General features: G+C 37.6%; 2 protein-coding genes across 3 annotated transcripts; both read right to left on the bottom strand.

Moving 5' to 3' along the window:
• Nucleotides 1-182: 182 nt before the first annotated feature.
• On the bottom strand, nucleotides 183-2592 carry LOC137729099 (Tetratricopeptide repeat (TPR)-like superfamily protein). Its single transcript, XM_068467927.2, has one exon. It carries the CDS (start codon nucleotides 2480-2482, stop codon nucleotides 197-199), a length of 2286 nt encoding a protein of 761 aa, XP_068324028.2. The 5' UTR covers nucleotides 2483-2592; the 3' UTR covers nucleotides 183-196.
• A 191-nt stretch (nucleotides 2593-2783) lies between these two features.
• LOC137729100 (putative galacturonosyltransferase 3) lies at nucleotides 2784-6877 on the bottom strand. Of its 2 annotated transcripts, XM_068467928.2 has the most exons (9): nucleotides 6715-6877; nucleotides 6364-6416; nucleotides 6201-6261; nucleotides 5383-5430; nucleotides 5169-5306; nucleotides 4857-4994; nucleotides 4434-4768; nucleotides 3409-4354; nucleotides 2784-3296 (listed from the first exon to the last, which is right to left on the bottom strand). In XM_068467928.2, exons 1-9 carry the CDS (start codon nucleotides 6775-6777, stop codon nucleotides 3021-3023), a joined length of 2058 nt encoding a protein of 685 aa, XP_068324029.2. In that variant the 5' UTR covers nucleotides 6778-6877; the 3' UTR covers nucleotides 2784-3020. The 2 variants fall into 2 exon arrangements, with proteins under 2 accessions (XP_068324029.2, XP_068324030.2); XM_068467929.2 differs by lacking the exon at nucleotides 6715-6877 and having other exon boundaries at nucleotides 5169-5280; nucleotides 6364-6386.
• Nucleotides 6878-18838: the final 11961 nt, after the last annotated feature.

Here is an 18838-nt window from a genome sequence, read left to right on the forward strand (position 1 = left end):
TAGCACTAATATAGTTTAAATTCACCTTTAACAAAAATTGAATTTAAGCCTCTCACTTACAAGTGAAAAAGAATATCACTAGACCGTAGTACTAAATGGCAATGATTGGCTTTTGGTATCTTTGGTTGTTGACATTTGATTGTTACGTCATCAATATTTAATCTCAATCACCACAAAGCAACTGAACTAACGAACTTTATTCAATTAAGTCGAAATCATCAACAATATTCCTGTTTCCGGTCTTGAACATGCAGGCATGCAACAGCTCAAGCATTGAGTGCATATTTCCATGAGATGGTGAAACGGATTTGGAGTGGGAATTACCATCACCAGCAACAAATCTACATGCCTTGTTACCAACATTCACTACACTGTAACCAGCCGCAACCCTCACCCTTCTTTCCTTCACCAACCTTCTCATACTTGCAGCGTCGACCCACAACCCGTTCGCTGCATAAATGCTCGACGCCAGTAAGTACCCGGCTGAGTTTTCAGGCTCCAGCTCAAGCACACGAGAGGCGGCTTCAAAACCAACTTTGCTGTTCCTATGGCTTCTGCAAGCGCTCAATAACGCACCCCAAGCATTACTTGTTCTGGCGGCCATCAAACTTTCTGGGATTTTTTTAATAAATTCCATTGCCATTACAAGCTTTCCTGCTCGCGCCAGCATGTCAACTACACAAGTGTAATGTTCCAGTCTTTGTTCAATGCCGTGATCTTGAACCATCGAATTGAACAAGGAAAGGCCCTCTTCGACTAGACCTCCATGGCTACACGCAGATAGCACAGAAAGAATGGTCACTGCATTTGGTTTCAAACCATACAGCTTCATTTCAGCAAGTAAAGCTACTGCTTCATGGCCAAGACCGTTCATTCCATACGCAGCTATCATTGCACTCCATGAGACGACGTTTTTTTCAAGAATTTGTCCAAAAGCCTTTCTTGATTCTCCTATTGCTCCACATTTCGAGTACATGTCAACAATTGCGGTTCCGACAGCTACTTGTGCTGCCAAACCTCTTCTGATAGCAATTCCATGAGCCCATTTCGACCTCTTCAATTCGGCTGAAGCTGAACAAGCGTCAAAAAGATTTATGATGGTGATCTCATTGGGCTTCTGATCTTGTCCCTGCAGCCTCATCATCTCGTTGAATACGGCAATTGCTTCATCAGGTCTGCCACAACTAGCAAACCCTCCAATCATGTTGCTCCACGAAACCACATCTCTTTTCTTCATCCCTCTAAAAAGTTTCCATGCAAGTTCAACATCGTTGCACTTTGCATAAGCATCCATGAGAGAATTCAGGAGCAATTCATTTGATTCGTATCCCTGCCTGATTGTTACGCAGTGCACCGACTTGCATTGAATCAAGCCCAAATGTTCGGATGTTTGAAGAACATTCACAAGAGTCACTTCGTCCACCTCAATTCCTTTATTCCTCATAGAGAAAAACAGTGACAGGGACTCCAAATGCTTCTCGTTAAACACAAATCCAGATAAAATAGAATTCCACGAGACCTTATTCCTTCGCGGCATTGCCTTGAAAATTTTAAATGCAGAATCTGCATCACTGCACTTGGAATACATATCAATCAAAGAGTTTCCAACGAACATATCACAATCTAAACCTCTACAGATTACCAACCCATGGATCGACTGTCCCATTGTCAAGTCCTTCAAATTAGTGCATGCTTTAAGAACACTGACCATTGTAACACCATCCGGTTCAATGCCAAGCTCGGCTACCATCCTTCGGAACATCTGCATCCCAATTAGAGCTTCCTCACAACGCACAAAGCCCCCAATCATCACACTCCAAGAGATAACGTCTCTCTCACGCATTTCGTCAAACACGTTCTGCGCGTTGTCCATGTCACCTTCCTCTGCATACAGACTCAACAAAGAGTTCTGAACCGAAGATACAAAGCAAAACCCGCCTCGAATCACATAACCATGTACGATCAGCCCCTCGCACTTATCCCGGAGGTGGCGACACGCTTGGATTACAAGCACCAAAGTAGAATTATTGGGTTGAAACTGACACCCATCAGCATAAACCCTAGCATTGTTAAACCACCACAACCCTTGTTCCAAATCACCCTGATCAAGGCACCCACAAACCACAATATTCCAAGAAACTCCATCTCTGCTCCTCATGCCATTAAAAACACACAATGCAGAACCCAATTCCCCTGTTTTAACGTAAAAATCCATGGCGGAATTCGCCACGAAAGTGTAGGACTCGAATCCAGTCTTGATCAAGCCTCCGTGCACAGCCCTTCCAAAGGCGGAGGAGCGGAGGGTTGAGCATGCTTTGAGGATTGGAGGGAAGGCTGAAGGGTCTGTCAGTTTAAGTCCAGATTTCTGGATTTCATGGTGGTAGCAGAGTAGTTCTTGCCATTTTCCATTAGATGATAGCTCTTTGAGCCTCACATTGCAATTGGAAAGGTTTGGTATCATGGGGAAGCGCATTTCCAACATGCACACATAATGTATGTATGTGCTGTTGTCCTCCACTCTTATTCAGTCCTTTTTGTTGGTTCTTCAATGCAGTGAAAATCTCGGGTGTGATAGTCGTCGACACATGGTGGTACAATATGATTGATATTTCATAGGCTTTTATAATATTGATGAATTAGTACCAGCATATGAGGTTGTGACAATCAAACTAAAAAAAATTCTCAATAACGTTTCATGTGCTTGCACCCAATCTCATTTGTATCAACAACAAAAAAAAATGTGCAAAATGACTATTTACGTTATCAAACAACAGAGGAGAAAGTTTCGGAAATTTTTCATACTCGCAACTTTGAATTAGCTTTTGAAAGCTGTTATTGGAACTCCAAAAAAAAAAAATAGGCTTTCCAGTTTGCAGAAACATTTTTGTTCTCTTCCTAGACTAAAATGACGTCATCTTTGAAAGAAATAAAGAATTTTGAATTTCCATTTCTTCTTCCGACCGACGGATATTACAAGAGCCGAGTGTGTGTGTGTGGTAAGGGGAGGGGGGGGTAGGTTTTTATTCACTGATTTTACAAAGTCGAAGATAAGGGTTATCAGACATTACATATTTTGACCAGTACGCCTTGTACTTTGAAATAGCCAGATCCAACCATGGCTTGTAGTTTCCATTGTAATGGATCACAGCTGCATTCTCTATCGCCGTTTTGTTGAGGGCCGGGTCATAGCCGAGTCCCAACGCATGCCAACCCCGATCCAGCGGATAGGTCAGGTTGTAAAAAGTTATAAGTCCTGGTGGCAATGTTCCAAGTTTCCAAAGTGTTCTATCCTCGTTCTGCAGAACAGTTCTTCCATCAGTTACGGTTTCTTAATTGGGAATAGCTTAAGAACTTGAGAATACAAAATGGGAAATAATGGGAAGAACCGAAAAGGTGATGAAACTTTACCATGTCTTGCCAACGATGATATATACCAGTGATGTTTCGCTTCCTCCACTCCTTCAAGTCGAAGATATTCATGCCGAATGCCCAGCCACAAGCATTGGAATCAAAGTTTTCAGAGATTAATGGATTTGAGAAGTTGAGATATTTATCATACCGATGGAAGCTCTCTTTACAGGTCTCCACTGCACCATTTACATTCCCTTGAAGATCAACAGACCAAAGAGCCGTCAAATCCTTCTGAACTACAATATCATCATCCAGAAACAGGATCTTGTCCAGCTTCGGGTAAACATCAGGAAGGTAGAATCTTAGATGATTCAGCAGGGACAAATATTTTGGATTCCGATATTTGAGAGAGTCAGAACCCTTAGAGAGGGAAGAAGGATGATTTGCCTTGAAATAATATTCTTGAAGTCTGGCAGATTCAAGTTGACGGAGAACAGAACACGAAGAAGAATTCAGCCACTTGAAATCATCAATGTTTTCAACCTGGACTGTTGCTCCCCCAGGAGGGTTGACAATAAACCACATTCTCATAGCAGCATAATTTAGTTTATCGGTGACTACATGGAAAACATGTTTGTTGGGTTCCTTCGCATGCAGCACGGTAGAATTAACAACCACTGATGTCGCTATAACATTATCAGAAAAGATGGCATAGTGGAAGAGAGAAGGATCCTCAAGCTTTTCTTTGTTCGCATCCCCTCTATTATGATAACCCAACAAGAAATAGTCAGATGCAAGTTGTAGAGGAAGGCAATGTAACGGTTTAGGGACTGTTTTCGCGGCAAGCTGAATCAAGAATGCACTCTTTTTCTTCAAAGCATTTACATTCTCTTCAGTTGACTGAAGCATGACTCTCAACTTCCTTTCGACAGTGAGGCAGTCATATAATTTGTCTTTCGCTGCAGAGAGAACACGGCCCATTGCTTTGGCTCGGTTAAGTGCACTGGTAAAAGAAAAATTAAACAAAATAAAAACTCTGCATAAAATCGATAAGCTTGCAAGCAGATAAAGAATAGAAAAACCTTAAATGAAGCTCAGCGTCTGAACTTGCTTCTCCAATAGCATGCTGACTAAGTTTATAGTGTTTCATGAGAGAATTAAAAAGATCAGTTTCATTCTTCGACTTGGCAATGCTTGCGTAAGCTTTGGCCATTATGATCTGGTCCAGCATAAGTTTCAAGGTTGAATCAGAATTTGGGCTTTCATAATCACTCCTCCATATGCTGTACTTTCCCTTGACAAGGGGATCAAAGTCTTTTGATCGTTCAATTGCTGCTGCAGCCATCTGGTTATTAGCTTCTGTATCCTTTCCTATCAACTCTGCAGTCCGAAGATTCCTCCTTCCTTGCCGCATTACCTAACGGGCCAGGAAAACCTTTAGACTACAAACCCAACTGAACAAAATGAACATGGTGAAGTAAAACAAGTAGCATTTGACAATTCACCCGACGCTTGAGCTTCACTGGGCTCATTGACGATAGACGAGAATATGGAAGTTCACCTTCACCAGATTGATGATCATCTGTAGGATGCTGAGTCTTTTCTTCAAATGTCATTCCAGATTGAGATGAATCCTCCGCCATCTGGAAAGAAGAATTAACTAAGTTAATTTCCGATCCAAGTTTCTATCTAGAAAATACAACTCCAATCCAGTTGAACTAAGAGACTATGACAAATAGAGATGTAGAAGTTGTGAAATTTCAATCTATGTGACCTTCATTTCCTTCAGCTATGATAAGAAACTGAATATCCAATACCTCAAATCTCTTTGGATGTTCCTGCCTCCCATCAACAGGATTTTCCAAGACCCAAGAAGCAGATAGGTCCCCCATTTTAACCCTACTACTTTGCACAGCTCCAAGATTGTTGCTGTATGTCGCAATTATGTCAATATTCTGTTCGGAATAGGATAAAAGACATAAGCACCAATGGCATCTACAAACATAAATAAAAAGTACCATCATCAATTACCTTTTCATCTGGAAGAGTACTGGCTCCGATCACCAATGCACCCTCTCCCTGCTCAATCAGCATATATTTAAGATTTAGCAACATGACCGCTTCAATTGAAGATAAAGATGAAACATATGAATGCAGGATTTGTGGGTGTCAGACAGTCAGTGCAGATGCATATCACTTCAGCGATCAATCTCTCTGGCAATTCAAACCATTGGGTTGTTAAAGGGTAAACCCATTTAGTTTGATTATACCAGAATAAGGTACTACACCATCGTCACCACTACCAGTCTCACTACCATATTATGGTGAAATCAAATTAAATGGGTCTTAACGGTAACCCATTAACATGCCACCTCTACCGGTGAGGGAACTTAAATGATTGTAGATCAAATACAATTCTTTATACCCTTCAGTGTAATGTATTTTTCTATATCATCAGGAAAATGACAAAGGCTAACTTTTCCCATAAACTAAATATTAATCATCTATATAACTAACTCTGAGATCAAATGCATACACTATAATTGCTACTAAGGTTCCACTTCATTGTCCTTTCCTAAACGGCCTCTAATGTTTCTGAACTAAGAACCCTCTTAACAAATAAACAAAAAAAAAAAGTACAATTGGATGCAAGGCCATGAAAGTGAAACGAAAACAACTCTGAAAAGAAAATAAAAGCGATATCAAATCACAAACAACTAAACATGTCTGTTTCCTACAGGCTGGTACTTTTTTTGGTGAAATCCTACATGCTGGTACAAGTAAACTAGCATCACCACAAATGCACAGTTACTAAATTTTTAGCATATGTGGAAAGACGGGATGCAAACCTTGCTGTCTTCACATTGCTCGCAATCACAGAGCGATCGGTATTTAGTGATATCTCTTTGCCTGAAAAAAAAAATCAGCAACAATAATCAAAACAATAAGAGTAACAAATTGGAATAAACCAAACGAATCAATTCCGAAAACCAAGAACAAAGCGGGTCATACCGTACTGTAGCATCAGATACATCTGCTCCAACTAGGACACAGTGCAAAGCAACCTGAACGAATTGATTCATCAAAACCAGAATTTAATACAGAATCTGAAATTTACTGATGCATAACCAGATATTGATCAAATAAGTGAATGATTGAACGGTATAACATTAATCACTAAGATTAGCATTAATCAATCAATCAGAGAATGCAGAGAATCTGAGCTATCGCTTTGGCCAAATACATTTAGATGAATAATTGGAGGATTATTTTCATACGAGGGATCTAACTTCTAAGCTATGGAAATCGATCCGCCATTGAAAAAGAAACCCTAGAAAATCACAGAGATAGTGAATTGGTTACCAATGAGATGCAGAGGATAAGCAGAGAAACGAAGCTCGCCGACGTTCTCGGAAGAACTTCCATTGCCGATGTACGGAGAAACAGTGTCGCTTCTTTTCTGAATTCCAATTCAATACGACGACATGTTTTCACTGTACAATTACAACCTCATAATATTTTTTTTTTTTTTAATTTCATACCACCGTAAAAGATCTGTTAAATTAACCGTTAATAACGTAGTAAATATGAGGTCCGTGTTGTCACATTTTTACCACATGGCTAAATACTTAATAAAAAATTAAAATAATTAATTAAAGAAAAGTAAAATAAAAAATAAAAAACCCAAAATTTCATTCTCACTCAACCTCGCCCCGTTCTCCCATCTCGCATCTCCCATCCCCCCATCATCACCCTTTCCCTCATTAATTCTACACCTCCATCTAACCCAAAATTCCAAATTCCCCTACCCGAGCCACCCCTCCATCAACCCACCGTTTTGTTTCCTTCTGTTTCCTGCACGTGGCCCCCTCTCTCGCTTCCGTCCCATCTATTTCCCCTTCCCCTTTTTCTCTGCCTCAAAAAATATGAACCCAAAAAATCCTAGAGATTTTTAGAGAAAACAAAAAAAAACAGGACTTGAAACTTGAATCGAGATCGAAATAGGAAGAGGTTGAGCTGGATTTGAGGTTGTTGATCGGTAGCAACTTCCGAAATCCAGAGAACTCGAAGCTGGCCAAAGCGTTCGACATAGATCCAAAAAAGGATGAACACCAAATACCGCCATCCCAATTGAACACGGCATCTTCGTCACCATTTGAGTCGTCGGAGCCGAAGAGCACGTTTCTGGATCCATATATGAAACAGGAGATGTAGATGATGAGAAGGCAGGAAGCGAAGAGGAAGCGGGAGCAAAAGAAAGGCCGAGGACAGAACGATCCTCAAGCGGAGGAACAGCCGGCCAAGAGGGTTAATCCAGTTGGCAGGGAGAAAGGGGTGGGCTCGAGTTAAAGTTTTTGGATTGATGGGGAAGACGAAAGGGATTGATGCAATTCTTTTTGGGCTCAGGGGGGGAAGACGAAGGGGATTTTGGGGTTTTTGTTTTTTTGTTTTTTTGTTTTAATTAATTTAATTTTTTATTAAGTGTTTAGCCACTTGGCATAAATGTGGCAGCCACGTCAGCACAAATAAGGACTCTATATTTGCCACGTCATCACTTAATGGTTAACTTAACAGATTTTTTTTTAACGGTTGTATGAAATTAAAAAAATAATAATACTAAATGTATGAGATTGAAATGCGTTAAAGATATTGTATGAGATTATAATTACACTGAAACCTGAATGGGTAAAATGTAATTTACCCTTTTTCTTTTTGTTGTTTCGCGGATTTACCCTTTAGGAGGTTCCTATAATTTTTTATTTTTTCCAACAAAAAGTTACTATAAATTTTTAATTTTTAATTTAAACAATTACCTCTTAATTTTTGTAAATAGCTAGTTCCTAAAAAAGTAACCATTCTCAACATTAGATTTTCAAATTTATATCCATTATTTCGTCTATGTTTAACATTAGATTTGTTATTTTAATCTCTCTTCTTTTTTTTTCTTTTTTAAACCAACCATAGGATATCTACATTAAATTATGAGAATGATGATTAGAACATGAAACATCGGGGTGTAAGGATGAAGACTCCTAACTAATTAATTGTAATATTTTGAAATTCTAGTTACTTTTTAAAAAAAAAAATATTATTATCAGGAAAAGAGGGAGAATTCAAAACTATTACAATAATTAAGGGATGAGGGAGTTTCAAACCCAAGACACTTAGGTAGTTCCAACACCCTATGCACTAAGACACTGGACCACATACTGAAATTCTTGATGCTGACAATTTAGTTAAAAGAGGCCAAATTTTGGTATTTCAAGTGATTCACCTAATTAGCATTTTCTCTATATATACTAGTATTTGCCTACACAATTCGTGTGTATGAACACATTTTTTTAGAAAATGAGAAGGGGAGAAAGAAAGAGAGAGAGAGATAACGTGAGGGGAGTGGGAGGTTTTTGTTTTTTTGTTTTTTAATATTAGAGATATTTTAACATCATCTGTAGATGAGGCTTCAATAAAAAACAATAAAATTTAGACCTGTGAAATTACATTATTGCCCATCATTTTTTTTTTTGTGTGATAGAAGACTAAGTTGTCTTTTCACCCTCTTTTGGTTGACAAATAGGATTTCATTAATTTGTGTGTGTGTGTATATGTAAATTTAAAATCTAGTGCATTGGAATTTTACCTTGCAGACAAGAATTTGTGAATTAGTGAACCACGAGAGAATGAAGCAGACTAGAAAAACCTTGTGCAAGTTATTTTAGCTGGACTGGGATCACCTTCGGATCCTAGCTTGCGGAGCCAGCTAATCACACATCCCATCCTTCTGCTTTCATCTTGCCTTGTTTTGCTTGTGAATTTTTCATTATTTCTAGCCACAGGATCAAAAATGAAAGGATGAGATGTTGTGGTCAGCTAGCTCCATAGGCTAGGATCCGAAAGTGATCCCAGTCCATTTTAGCTGATGCTAGAGGTGAAGCAAAAGTACTATTTGGCAATAAGACTATAGGTATTGACAGTGACAATCATAATTTTATAACAATAGGGTCATAATTTTGGCAAACAAAAAATTCATTGGATCATTTTGTAGAGTGTTCATTTGTTTGTTTGTTTTTTTGTTTTTTTTAATTTTTTTTTTTTTTTAAGTTGACCTTGGAATAGAGAAAAGTTCTTAATACCACAATATCTTACTAGAGAAGTATTATCTTCCACAATTTCCTACTAGAGAACTATTATTTTCTAGAAGTGATTTGCACACCCCCTTGAATTTGTTCCTTGGTCCTCTTCTTTTTATGATAGTTTAATTTGTAACCTTGTCTGTGATAACCCGTCCCTAATTTTACGATTTTATAAATTTTAAAATAGTGATTTGATGAAAATGTCCCTAGAGGTGAGATTGTTGACTTTTGTTGACTGTCTTTTCATGATGTGTACGAGCTACTATTTTATCGTATTCTTAAAGTACTCGACAGTACAAACATGTAGGTGCAAGCGAAAGCGAATTTGGAGTAACGGTTAAAATTTTACGGAACTACGAACGCGAAAGGTATTTTGGTAATTTTTGCATCGCATGGATATTTTCCTTTTTTGTTCTTTGGTGACATTGCTTTGTGAGCCAGTGGGGCCCACATCACATTCTCTCCCCATACCCCGGTGTCCTTTCCTCCCCACTTTCCCGGACATCTCTCTCATTTTTTTCAAATATCCTTCACCTCACTCTCCACTTATTTGCTGCCACCTCATCTATCATTCCCTTATTTCACTCACTCACTCTCTCTCTCAGCTCATTCTCATCTCTCTTTCTTTCTGAAAGTGTAAAGACCACACCACACGATCCTAGCCGGAACGACAAGCATCGCCACACCACCTCGTCACTCCGGCGATCCCTCTGACACTGAACCACCACCATAGTACCAGTTACCAAACTCCATTCGAGAACTGAGCTGTCTGGGTGTATACAAACCGAGAAGGAGTTTGTATCAATTGATTTTTTCGGCGAGTTTCTTCCATCCACGACCAAGGTATGCTTCGAGACACCTCAAACCTTTATTATAGCTTGATCGAATCCTACTTAACCTAAATGTCATCTTGGGGAAGCTGGGAACACAGAAATACCTCAAGAGTATAACTTCCCAGATTTCCAGCAGTTTTTTAGCTGTTTTCTGGCCAACTCCGGCCACGACCTAGGAAACCAAAGGTATATTCTGAATCTCTGATTCCTTATCCTATGTGCTTCGATTTGATATATTGGAAGGCTAGGTTTAATGAAGATTTGGAGTGGTCAGAACTAGGATTTATCCCGGTGGTTGCAGCGACAACCGGTTGGAGAAAAAGAAGAAAAAAAAAAGAAAAGAAGAGGAAGCCCAGATCCGCGGATCCGGCCCGGCCCATTTTTGAATTGGGTTTGGAATATTCCTTGAGTTGACTTTTTCGAAATTTTCTCGGAAACCCTCATAGGCTAATTTCGACGTCCCAAGTCCCTTTTTGGCATCCATTTAGTGAAATCATAAAGTTTTAACATAGTTGACCACCGAGGCATCTTAGTTGACTTTTTTAGGGTTGATCGTTGACTTTTTACAAATTTTGCCCGAGACCCTTATTAGCGTATTTCGACGCTTTGATTCCACATCCGCACTTTGTTTTCCTAAATTTAAATGTTTTAATCAAGTTTTACTAACATGTCCCAATATTATGCTTATGTGCAATTACTATCGGAGACTTCGACTTTCCTAGTTCAAACGGCTATGTCTTCGCCAGTATCTGTGAATGAGTCTTTTCTTTTATATAGTATATATAATTGTTAGTTTCCATTTATACATCTCATAAAGAGTTTTCCAAAATACACATAGATTAGCGTGACGTTATTAAGATTTAGCGCATTGATAGAAATTATAACGTTATGCTACATGCTACGGGATGCACAGGTATGCATATTATTGATGCCTTAATTATATTTATGGACGTGAATAATATTATGTTGACTAGAATTATCGAATCAAATATTATGTTTACTAGAATTATCGAATCAATGTGGCATGACTATAATTATGTTATATGCTCATCGTTTGTTGCACCGGTGTTAATGCTTACTCGGGCCAGGGCCAGTCTTTCACGTGTATGTGCACATCACACCGTACGCTCACCTTGGATCCATTGTAGGTGTCAATTCTGACCTAGATTGCTATAGGCAATTAGGACTCGTATGTGCTGCGCATAGAGTCAATCTTCACATGATTGTACTACTATAGCGTATATCATTGTTACACTCAATCCTATTCATGTCATGATATCTCTACATGAACTCATGTGTCAGCATATGTCGATGAACACTCGATATTATATGTTTGCTTATGCAAGATTATGTGATTACGAACGTCATGTGCTTACTTACGAAATATTGTGTCGTATTGAATTTTTGAGATTTTGCAAGCTACAGTAAGTATTTTTTTACTATATGTAGTACGTATATTTTGGAAACTATACTTATTTATGGCGAGGGGTTATTATGTTTTTGAAAAGGTATTTATAAAGCTTTGTTTTTAGGACTACTCACCCTTATTTTTCGCCCCTCCAGGTTTTAGTAGCTGAGCTTTCATATCGACGAGAATTCTTGGCAAATCTTGGTATAGGTGGTTACCTTCGATGGTATAATTCCCACTCACAAGCACATTCTTATATTTAGGCACTTTTAGGTCTAAATTTATTCACATTTTCCTCGTCACTACACTTTATGGTTTCGTAACCCTCCTGGTGTCGGCCATCACAACTCGATTCGAAGTCTAGATAGACATTCCGGATAGGGGTGTGTCATTGTCTATAATGAAATTAGGGTTTTCAAATTCATGTATGCTTTAAGGATTCATTCAATTTCAATGGACTTTTTTCATTATTGATTAGAGAAAATTATTGTAGCTTTCAGAATATGAAGAAGCATTGTGGATAATTGTAGCTTGTGATATATATATATATATATATATATATATATATATATATATATATTTTTATATATATATATTTATTTATTTATTTATTTATAAAAAGTTCCCAATAAAGTTCTGGAAGACTTTTTAGCCAAAATGGTCCCTCAGATTTGCATAATACAACACTTTGGTCCCTGAGATTGAAAATCAATAGAAATGGTCTCTGAGATTGTCTACCATCCATTATTTTGGTCATTCCGTTAAAAAATTCGTTAAGTGGTTCCGGAGCTTATACCGGAAACTAAGATTTTTGGTCGGAAGTTTGGGCAATTTTCAAAGCTTCATAACTTAATCGTTACTTAACCAAATTCGACCCACAATATATCAAAATGAAGATAGGAAAGTTTTGAACAAGATTATACCTATTTGGAAGCCCGATGGTTGCTGATGTGGCCAAAAAAGAGCCTGAAAGGTGACTGGTTCGCGGAAAAACTAGAAAACTCGCTGGAAACTGGGTAAAATTTAAACGTTCATAACTTCTTCAATACTCAACAAAATCGAGTGATTCAAAAATGAAAATCATACTTCTCAATGAGAAAAAGAGAATGTACCATTTTCAATGGCTAATTGGCCATGGTTTGGCCGGAAAATTGCTCGAAAGTGGCTAACTCGATGAGACCAAGACAACCAATTTCAAACCATTTTTCAGTCAAACCACAGCGATTTAGCCATCAATAAAGGTACCATTCTCTTTGTCTCATCGAGAAGTATGATTTTTATTTTTAAATCACTCGATTTCGTTGAGTATTGAAGAAGTTATGATCGTTTCAAATTTACCTAGTTTTTCAGTTTTCCCGTAGACCAATCACCTTTCAGGCTATTTTCCGGCCAAACCATGTTTAGTTAGCTGTCTTTGGCTCGTTGAGAAGTATGATTTTCATTTTTGAATCACTCGATTTCATTGAGTATTGAAGAAGTTATGAACGTTTAAAGTTTACCCAATTTCCGGCGAGTTTTCCAATTTTCCCGCGGACCAGTCACCTTTCAGGCTATTTTCCGGCCATCTTCGGCAACCATTGGGCTTCCAAATAGGTATAATCTTATTCAACACTTTTCTCTCTTCATTTTGATATATTATTGGTCGAATTTGGTTAAGAAACAATTGAGTTACAAAGTTTTGAAAATTGCCTAAACTTCTGGCAAAAAATCTAAGTTTCCGGTATGAGCTCCGGAACCACTTAACGGAGTTTTTAATGGAATGACCAAAAAAATGGATAGTGGACAATCTCAGGGACCATTTCTATTGATTTTCAATTTCAGGGATCAAATTGATGTGTTATGCAAATTTCAGAGACCATGTTGGCTAAAAAGCCTTTCTGGAATGCCAATAACAACAACCTATACAATAGTAATGCTCACACTAATGTATTATAGTAGAATGTTAATATGGATTATGTATTTAAACAAAGGATTATTAAGGAAAACGAATGAAAAAAGTTTTAAAACTTTAAATTTTAACCAAAAACTATCTAATAACTTTATTTAATAATAAGGGTAAAAGAAAGAAGAAAAATCAAAAGAAAAAAAACCAACAAAAATAAAAACCTAACCCAAAGCGCGTGCAAGGTGCACGCCAACCAATTCAAGTCTATTTTATTTTATTCATTTGAAAAATTAATGAGTCAAACAAAGCTGACCATTAGTTTTTGCAGTGCACTGTGTGTACCACTATGTTTCTTTTTCCCTTACTGAAACCATGTTCACTTGTTGGTTTTTGCGTCTCAAAATTAGGATGGTGCATAAATTAGGTATTTATTACCTATTCCTTTTAGTGTCCTATTTGGGTCTGGATTTGACTTCTTGGTTAGATTCCTTACTTGGTAGAGAGATTTTGTTAATTACCCATTCGATTGTGTTTACTTCCTATTAAGATTCATATGTAAACCTAATCTTATGCTCTATAAATAGGGCATTATGGTGAGTTTATTTTGTGTGGCAATTTGGTGAGAGCCAATTTGTGAATGTGTGAGTTAAAGAGCAATTTGGGAAGATTTTCTCCGTTTGTTTTGGGTCCTCTACTCATTTGGGTTAGATTTGTAATTTGTTGGATTTTGGTTGTGAGAGTTAAACACTCTTTTGTAATCTCATTTTGTTTAGTGAAATTCCTCGCCGTGTTTTGCCTGTGGACGTAGGCTTTACGCCAAACCATGTTAAATCTCTTGTGTTCTTATTTTGAGATTGTTTTAGTTTTCGCCTACGATGTGAATATTTGGTACTTTATTAGAATTTCTTTGAAGTATCCTGCGAGTCTATATGTATTGAGATACTTTAAGGACTTCAATTTCAGTTGATTGGAAGTCTTTTCTCCCTATATTTACTATTTAGAGACTATATGATTGTAGAGACTCCATTTAACGTCTTTATTGAAGATGCTCTAAGTTCAAGTTCATTGGCATACTGTTGACCCTAAAAATTACAAAGCATACGTGGCGTGCAAGCCTAGTAACTAATAAGCTAACTACGTCCTTCGGTTGAATGCAGGGTCTGCCAACTCGTCGGCCGAGGAGTAAAATTTGTTGATGTTGCGTTAAGTGTGCTGCTGACTTCTTGATCTTGCGATTGCGGCCGATGAGTAAAATTTGTTAATGTTGAGTTGAGTACGCTGCTGACTTTTTGATCTTGCGATTGCGGTCGAGGAAGGAACAAATCTCGGCCTTTTCGTTCTCGAGCCTGAAGACAAGGCTGCTAGTTCTGTGAAGTTCGATATCAAATTCGGCTCTCAGGGTGTCGAATGTAGTAACCTGGTAACACTTCACTTCGCCGAGAAGGCTAATGAGATGACCTCTACTAATAAGGATTCGAAAATCCTTCTCGACCAAGACTCGGATAGGTAACCAGTCGGCCTCAACGCAGTACTGTATATCCAAACTGAAGGTGCTTCGTGGTCGGCTGATTTTACGACAATAGTGCTGTTTATCCAAGCTGAAGGTGTTCGCCAGTTGCCTTTACAGTGTTGTTTATCCAAACTGAAGGTGTGTTGGCAGAAAAAGAAAATAAAAAAATCTCAAAGTGTTTGAGAGGTTTGCGCAGGGCAATTGTGTGTTGAATTGGAGGTCCCCATTTTCATTGCACCGATGCTTGTATTTATAGGCAAATGTTGTGTGGCGCGGCCTGCCTATATATATATATATATATATATATATATATATCTGATCTGTTGGTAATTGCATTAGCATCTATCTAATCTGTTCATTACTATTCACATACTTGTATCTTATCTGCATTTCTTAATCGTCGGTCCTCAGTTCTTCTTTCTTCCAGCCAAACAGTAATACGTGGTCCAAACAATAAGTCCCAGGAGAGGCATGAGCGGAGCGCATGAGCGGGGGAAGAGTCTAGACATACGAGGAAGGTGAATCTTTTAAGTCTTGCATATAGTATACTTGTTTTGTGCATATCATGAGTAGATTATTTAGATCTAGTTCAATGGCCAGCACTAGCTCTAGATCCACCTTAGGAACTATACCTGACATTGTCAATGAAGAACAAAAACTGGATTTTCAAACAGACGAAAGTATTGATTTTTCCGACTGGAACATTCCAAAAGTTTCAACCCAAAATATTTACAAGAAAAAATGGTCTTTGACCTCTTTTAAATCCGAACATCACGTCAAAACAGTTGAGAAGGCTTATGCTCTTAGCAAAGAACATGAGACTTGTCAATTATTTTCTCCAGAACAAATCAAAGCGCATCGCAAAAATGGTCATAACTATCTTCACATTGGTTTAGTTCAAATCGCTGTTAAACCTTTAACACGAAAAGGTCTTAATACGTCTATTCTTTTATGTCTTCGTGACGCCCGATTTACTGATTTTAACGATAGTATTCTTGGAATGATTGAATCAAGTCTTTATAACGGACCTATCCATTTTGATTGTTTTCCCGATCTCACAATAAGTCTTTCAGATCCACATGTTTTAAAAGCTCTTACTCTTAATATCAAAACCTCCGGGTACCAAGTCCTGGAAGGAACACAACCTTTGGCACTTATTTTTAGAGTTTATTACAAAGTCACTGGCACAAACATGAATTTTCAAGCTTTGAACAAAAGTCATCGCGACCACACTCTTTTAATCCAAACAACCCAAGAAAGCGCAAACATTAGAGTACCAAGAACCATTAGGTGGTCAGGCATCAGTCTCCCCTCAGATTGGTGTTTAATTAATGAAAGTAAGCCGGTTTCTGTCCAAAACAGCCTCGTTAATCTCGACAACATTGAACAATATTTTGACGGCACAGTTAAAATCAATTTTGATCGTCCAGCAAGAAAATCTTGTGAATCAGTTTTGTCGCACAAATCTTTTACTCCTAGCAGACAGTCTTTTTCTGGATCCACGTCAACCGATAGACTGGGTCGAGATCAAGATTTGATCAAATCTTTAGTAAACAAAAAGTTAAAAGAGCAGGAAGCTGCACAACAAGATCTAGTCAATGATTTACTCAAATTAAAGTCTGTCGACACCTCTTCACAAGTTGCACATCCTGTTTATCATCCTCCAAACCAAGAAGAACCCACTTCTCCAACTCCTTCTGATTTTGAAACAACATCGGTGAATCACCAATTACTTGTTTTAAATAAACCACATAAAATCCGATGGAGGAAGCTTAAAGCTGACATCACTTCTGAGGAAAACATCCCCATAAGAAATATTTTTAGAAAAAAGTATTGTGATGAAGAAAAGCTAGCCATATATGCCGAATGGAAAGCTTTTGTAGAACAATACCAATTTGAAATATCTTTCTTTGATTTTATTGAAAAACATTTTGAAACAAAAAATAAAGTTACGGTTGTTACCAAAGAAAATTGGGTCAAGGAAGACAAAACTTTGATTTGTTCCAGTCATCCTCCCAAAGAAACTATTTTGATTTCCACTGGTAATACCAACATCCCCGCAACCCCTTTTAAAATTCCAAAAGAAGATTCTGGTTTTAAACCTGTCATTGAACAGAATAATTTTACAAACCAAAGTCTTCATACTATTGGAAAACAGTTAGACAAAATTGAAACCAAAATCGACAAATTGTCTCAACCAAAATCTTCTCCAAAAGAAAAACCTTTAGTAAATTTTACTGATACTGCTTCAAGTTCCACTGCTTTAAAATCCATGACTACTTTACAAAAAATTGATCATATGCTCACTGAGCTCAAAAAAGAAAAAGTTGTTAATGTTTTGCAAAACAATGATGTTTCTGTCGAAGAAGAAAATACTTCTGATTCTTCTCAGGACACGGAAACTAGTTCTGCTATCCAAAATATTGAAAATATTTTTCAAAACATTGATCTTCAACCAACTTTTGATTTAAAACGTATTCGTACTCATCCGGTCAACCCTACTTCTCTCACAAAAAACTGGTATCCCAGGCCAACTCCTCCTGACCTTCAATTTGAAGAAAGAAATATCCAAAATCAATTTTCAGTTTCAGCCGACAAACTTTATGAGTGGAACATAGATGGCTTATCCGAACAAGAACTTTTGAACAAACTTCAACACATGTCCATGGTTGCTAATAGTTACATTTCAAATCACAATTTTACTCAAACACAAATCGTTGATCTTCTCGTCACTGGTTTCACTGGAATGCTTCATTCTTGGTGGGAAAAGCACTTAACTTCTCAGTCCAGAGATGAAATACGCTTTGCGGTCAAAAAAGATGAGGAAGGATTTCCCATTTTTGACGAAACGATAGGACAGGGAATACCCGACGGAGTAAATACTTTACTTTATACGATTATAGAACACTTTATAGGAACACCCAGCAACGTTACTACGCGTATTCACGACCAACTGAGTAATTTAAGGTGTCCAACCTTAAGTGATTTCAGATGGTATAAAGATGTTTTCATATCCAGAGTTATGCTTCGGGAAGATAGTAATCAACCTTTTTGGAAAGAAAAATTTATCAATGGTTTACCAAATCTTTTTGCTCACAAAATTCGAAATGTTTTAGTAAATGAAGAAGGTGTCATACCTTATCATACCCTTACTTATGGTAACATAGTTAATGTTATTCAAAAGGAAGGATTGAAAATGTGTATCGACATGAAGATTTCAAAACAAGTTCATAAAGATAAATCTATTGCTAAATACGAACTTGGAACATTTTGTGAACAATATGGTTTACCTCCAATCGCTCCTTCGAGTAAAAAGAAAAAAGCCCAACAAACCAGCAAGTTTTCTAAACATCAATCCAGATTTTATAAAAACAAAAGATCTTCCAACAAACCTTTTCAGACAAATAAATTTTATGAAAAACCATCTTCAAACAAAAAACCTTTTCGAAAGTCTAAAAAGGATTTTCAAAATAAAAAGGGAAAGTGTTACAAGTGTGGTAAATTTGGTCATTATGCAAATGAATGCAAGGTTAAAAAGGTTATTAACCAACTAAAAATCTCTGAAGAAGAGAAGGTTCAACTTATTCAGGCTTTAGAAATCAGAAATACCGACTCTAGTCAATCTGATAAAAATCCAGATTTTTCCGTCTCCGACTCTAGCAGTTCTAGCGACGTCTCCTCGCCAAACATTAAGTTTGGATGCACGGACACTTGTTGTAA

This window comes from Pyrus communis, chromosome 10, assembly GCF_041283825.1.
Source record: "Pyrus communis isolate YQ-2024b chromosome 10, ASM4128382v1, whole genome shotgun sequence".
NCBI lineage: Eukaryota > Viridiplantae > Streptophyta > Magnoliopsida > Rosales > Rosaceae > Pyrus > Pyrus communis.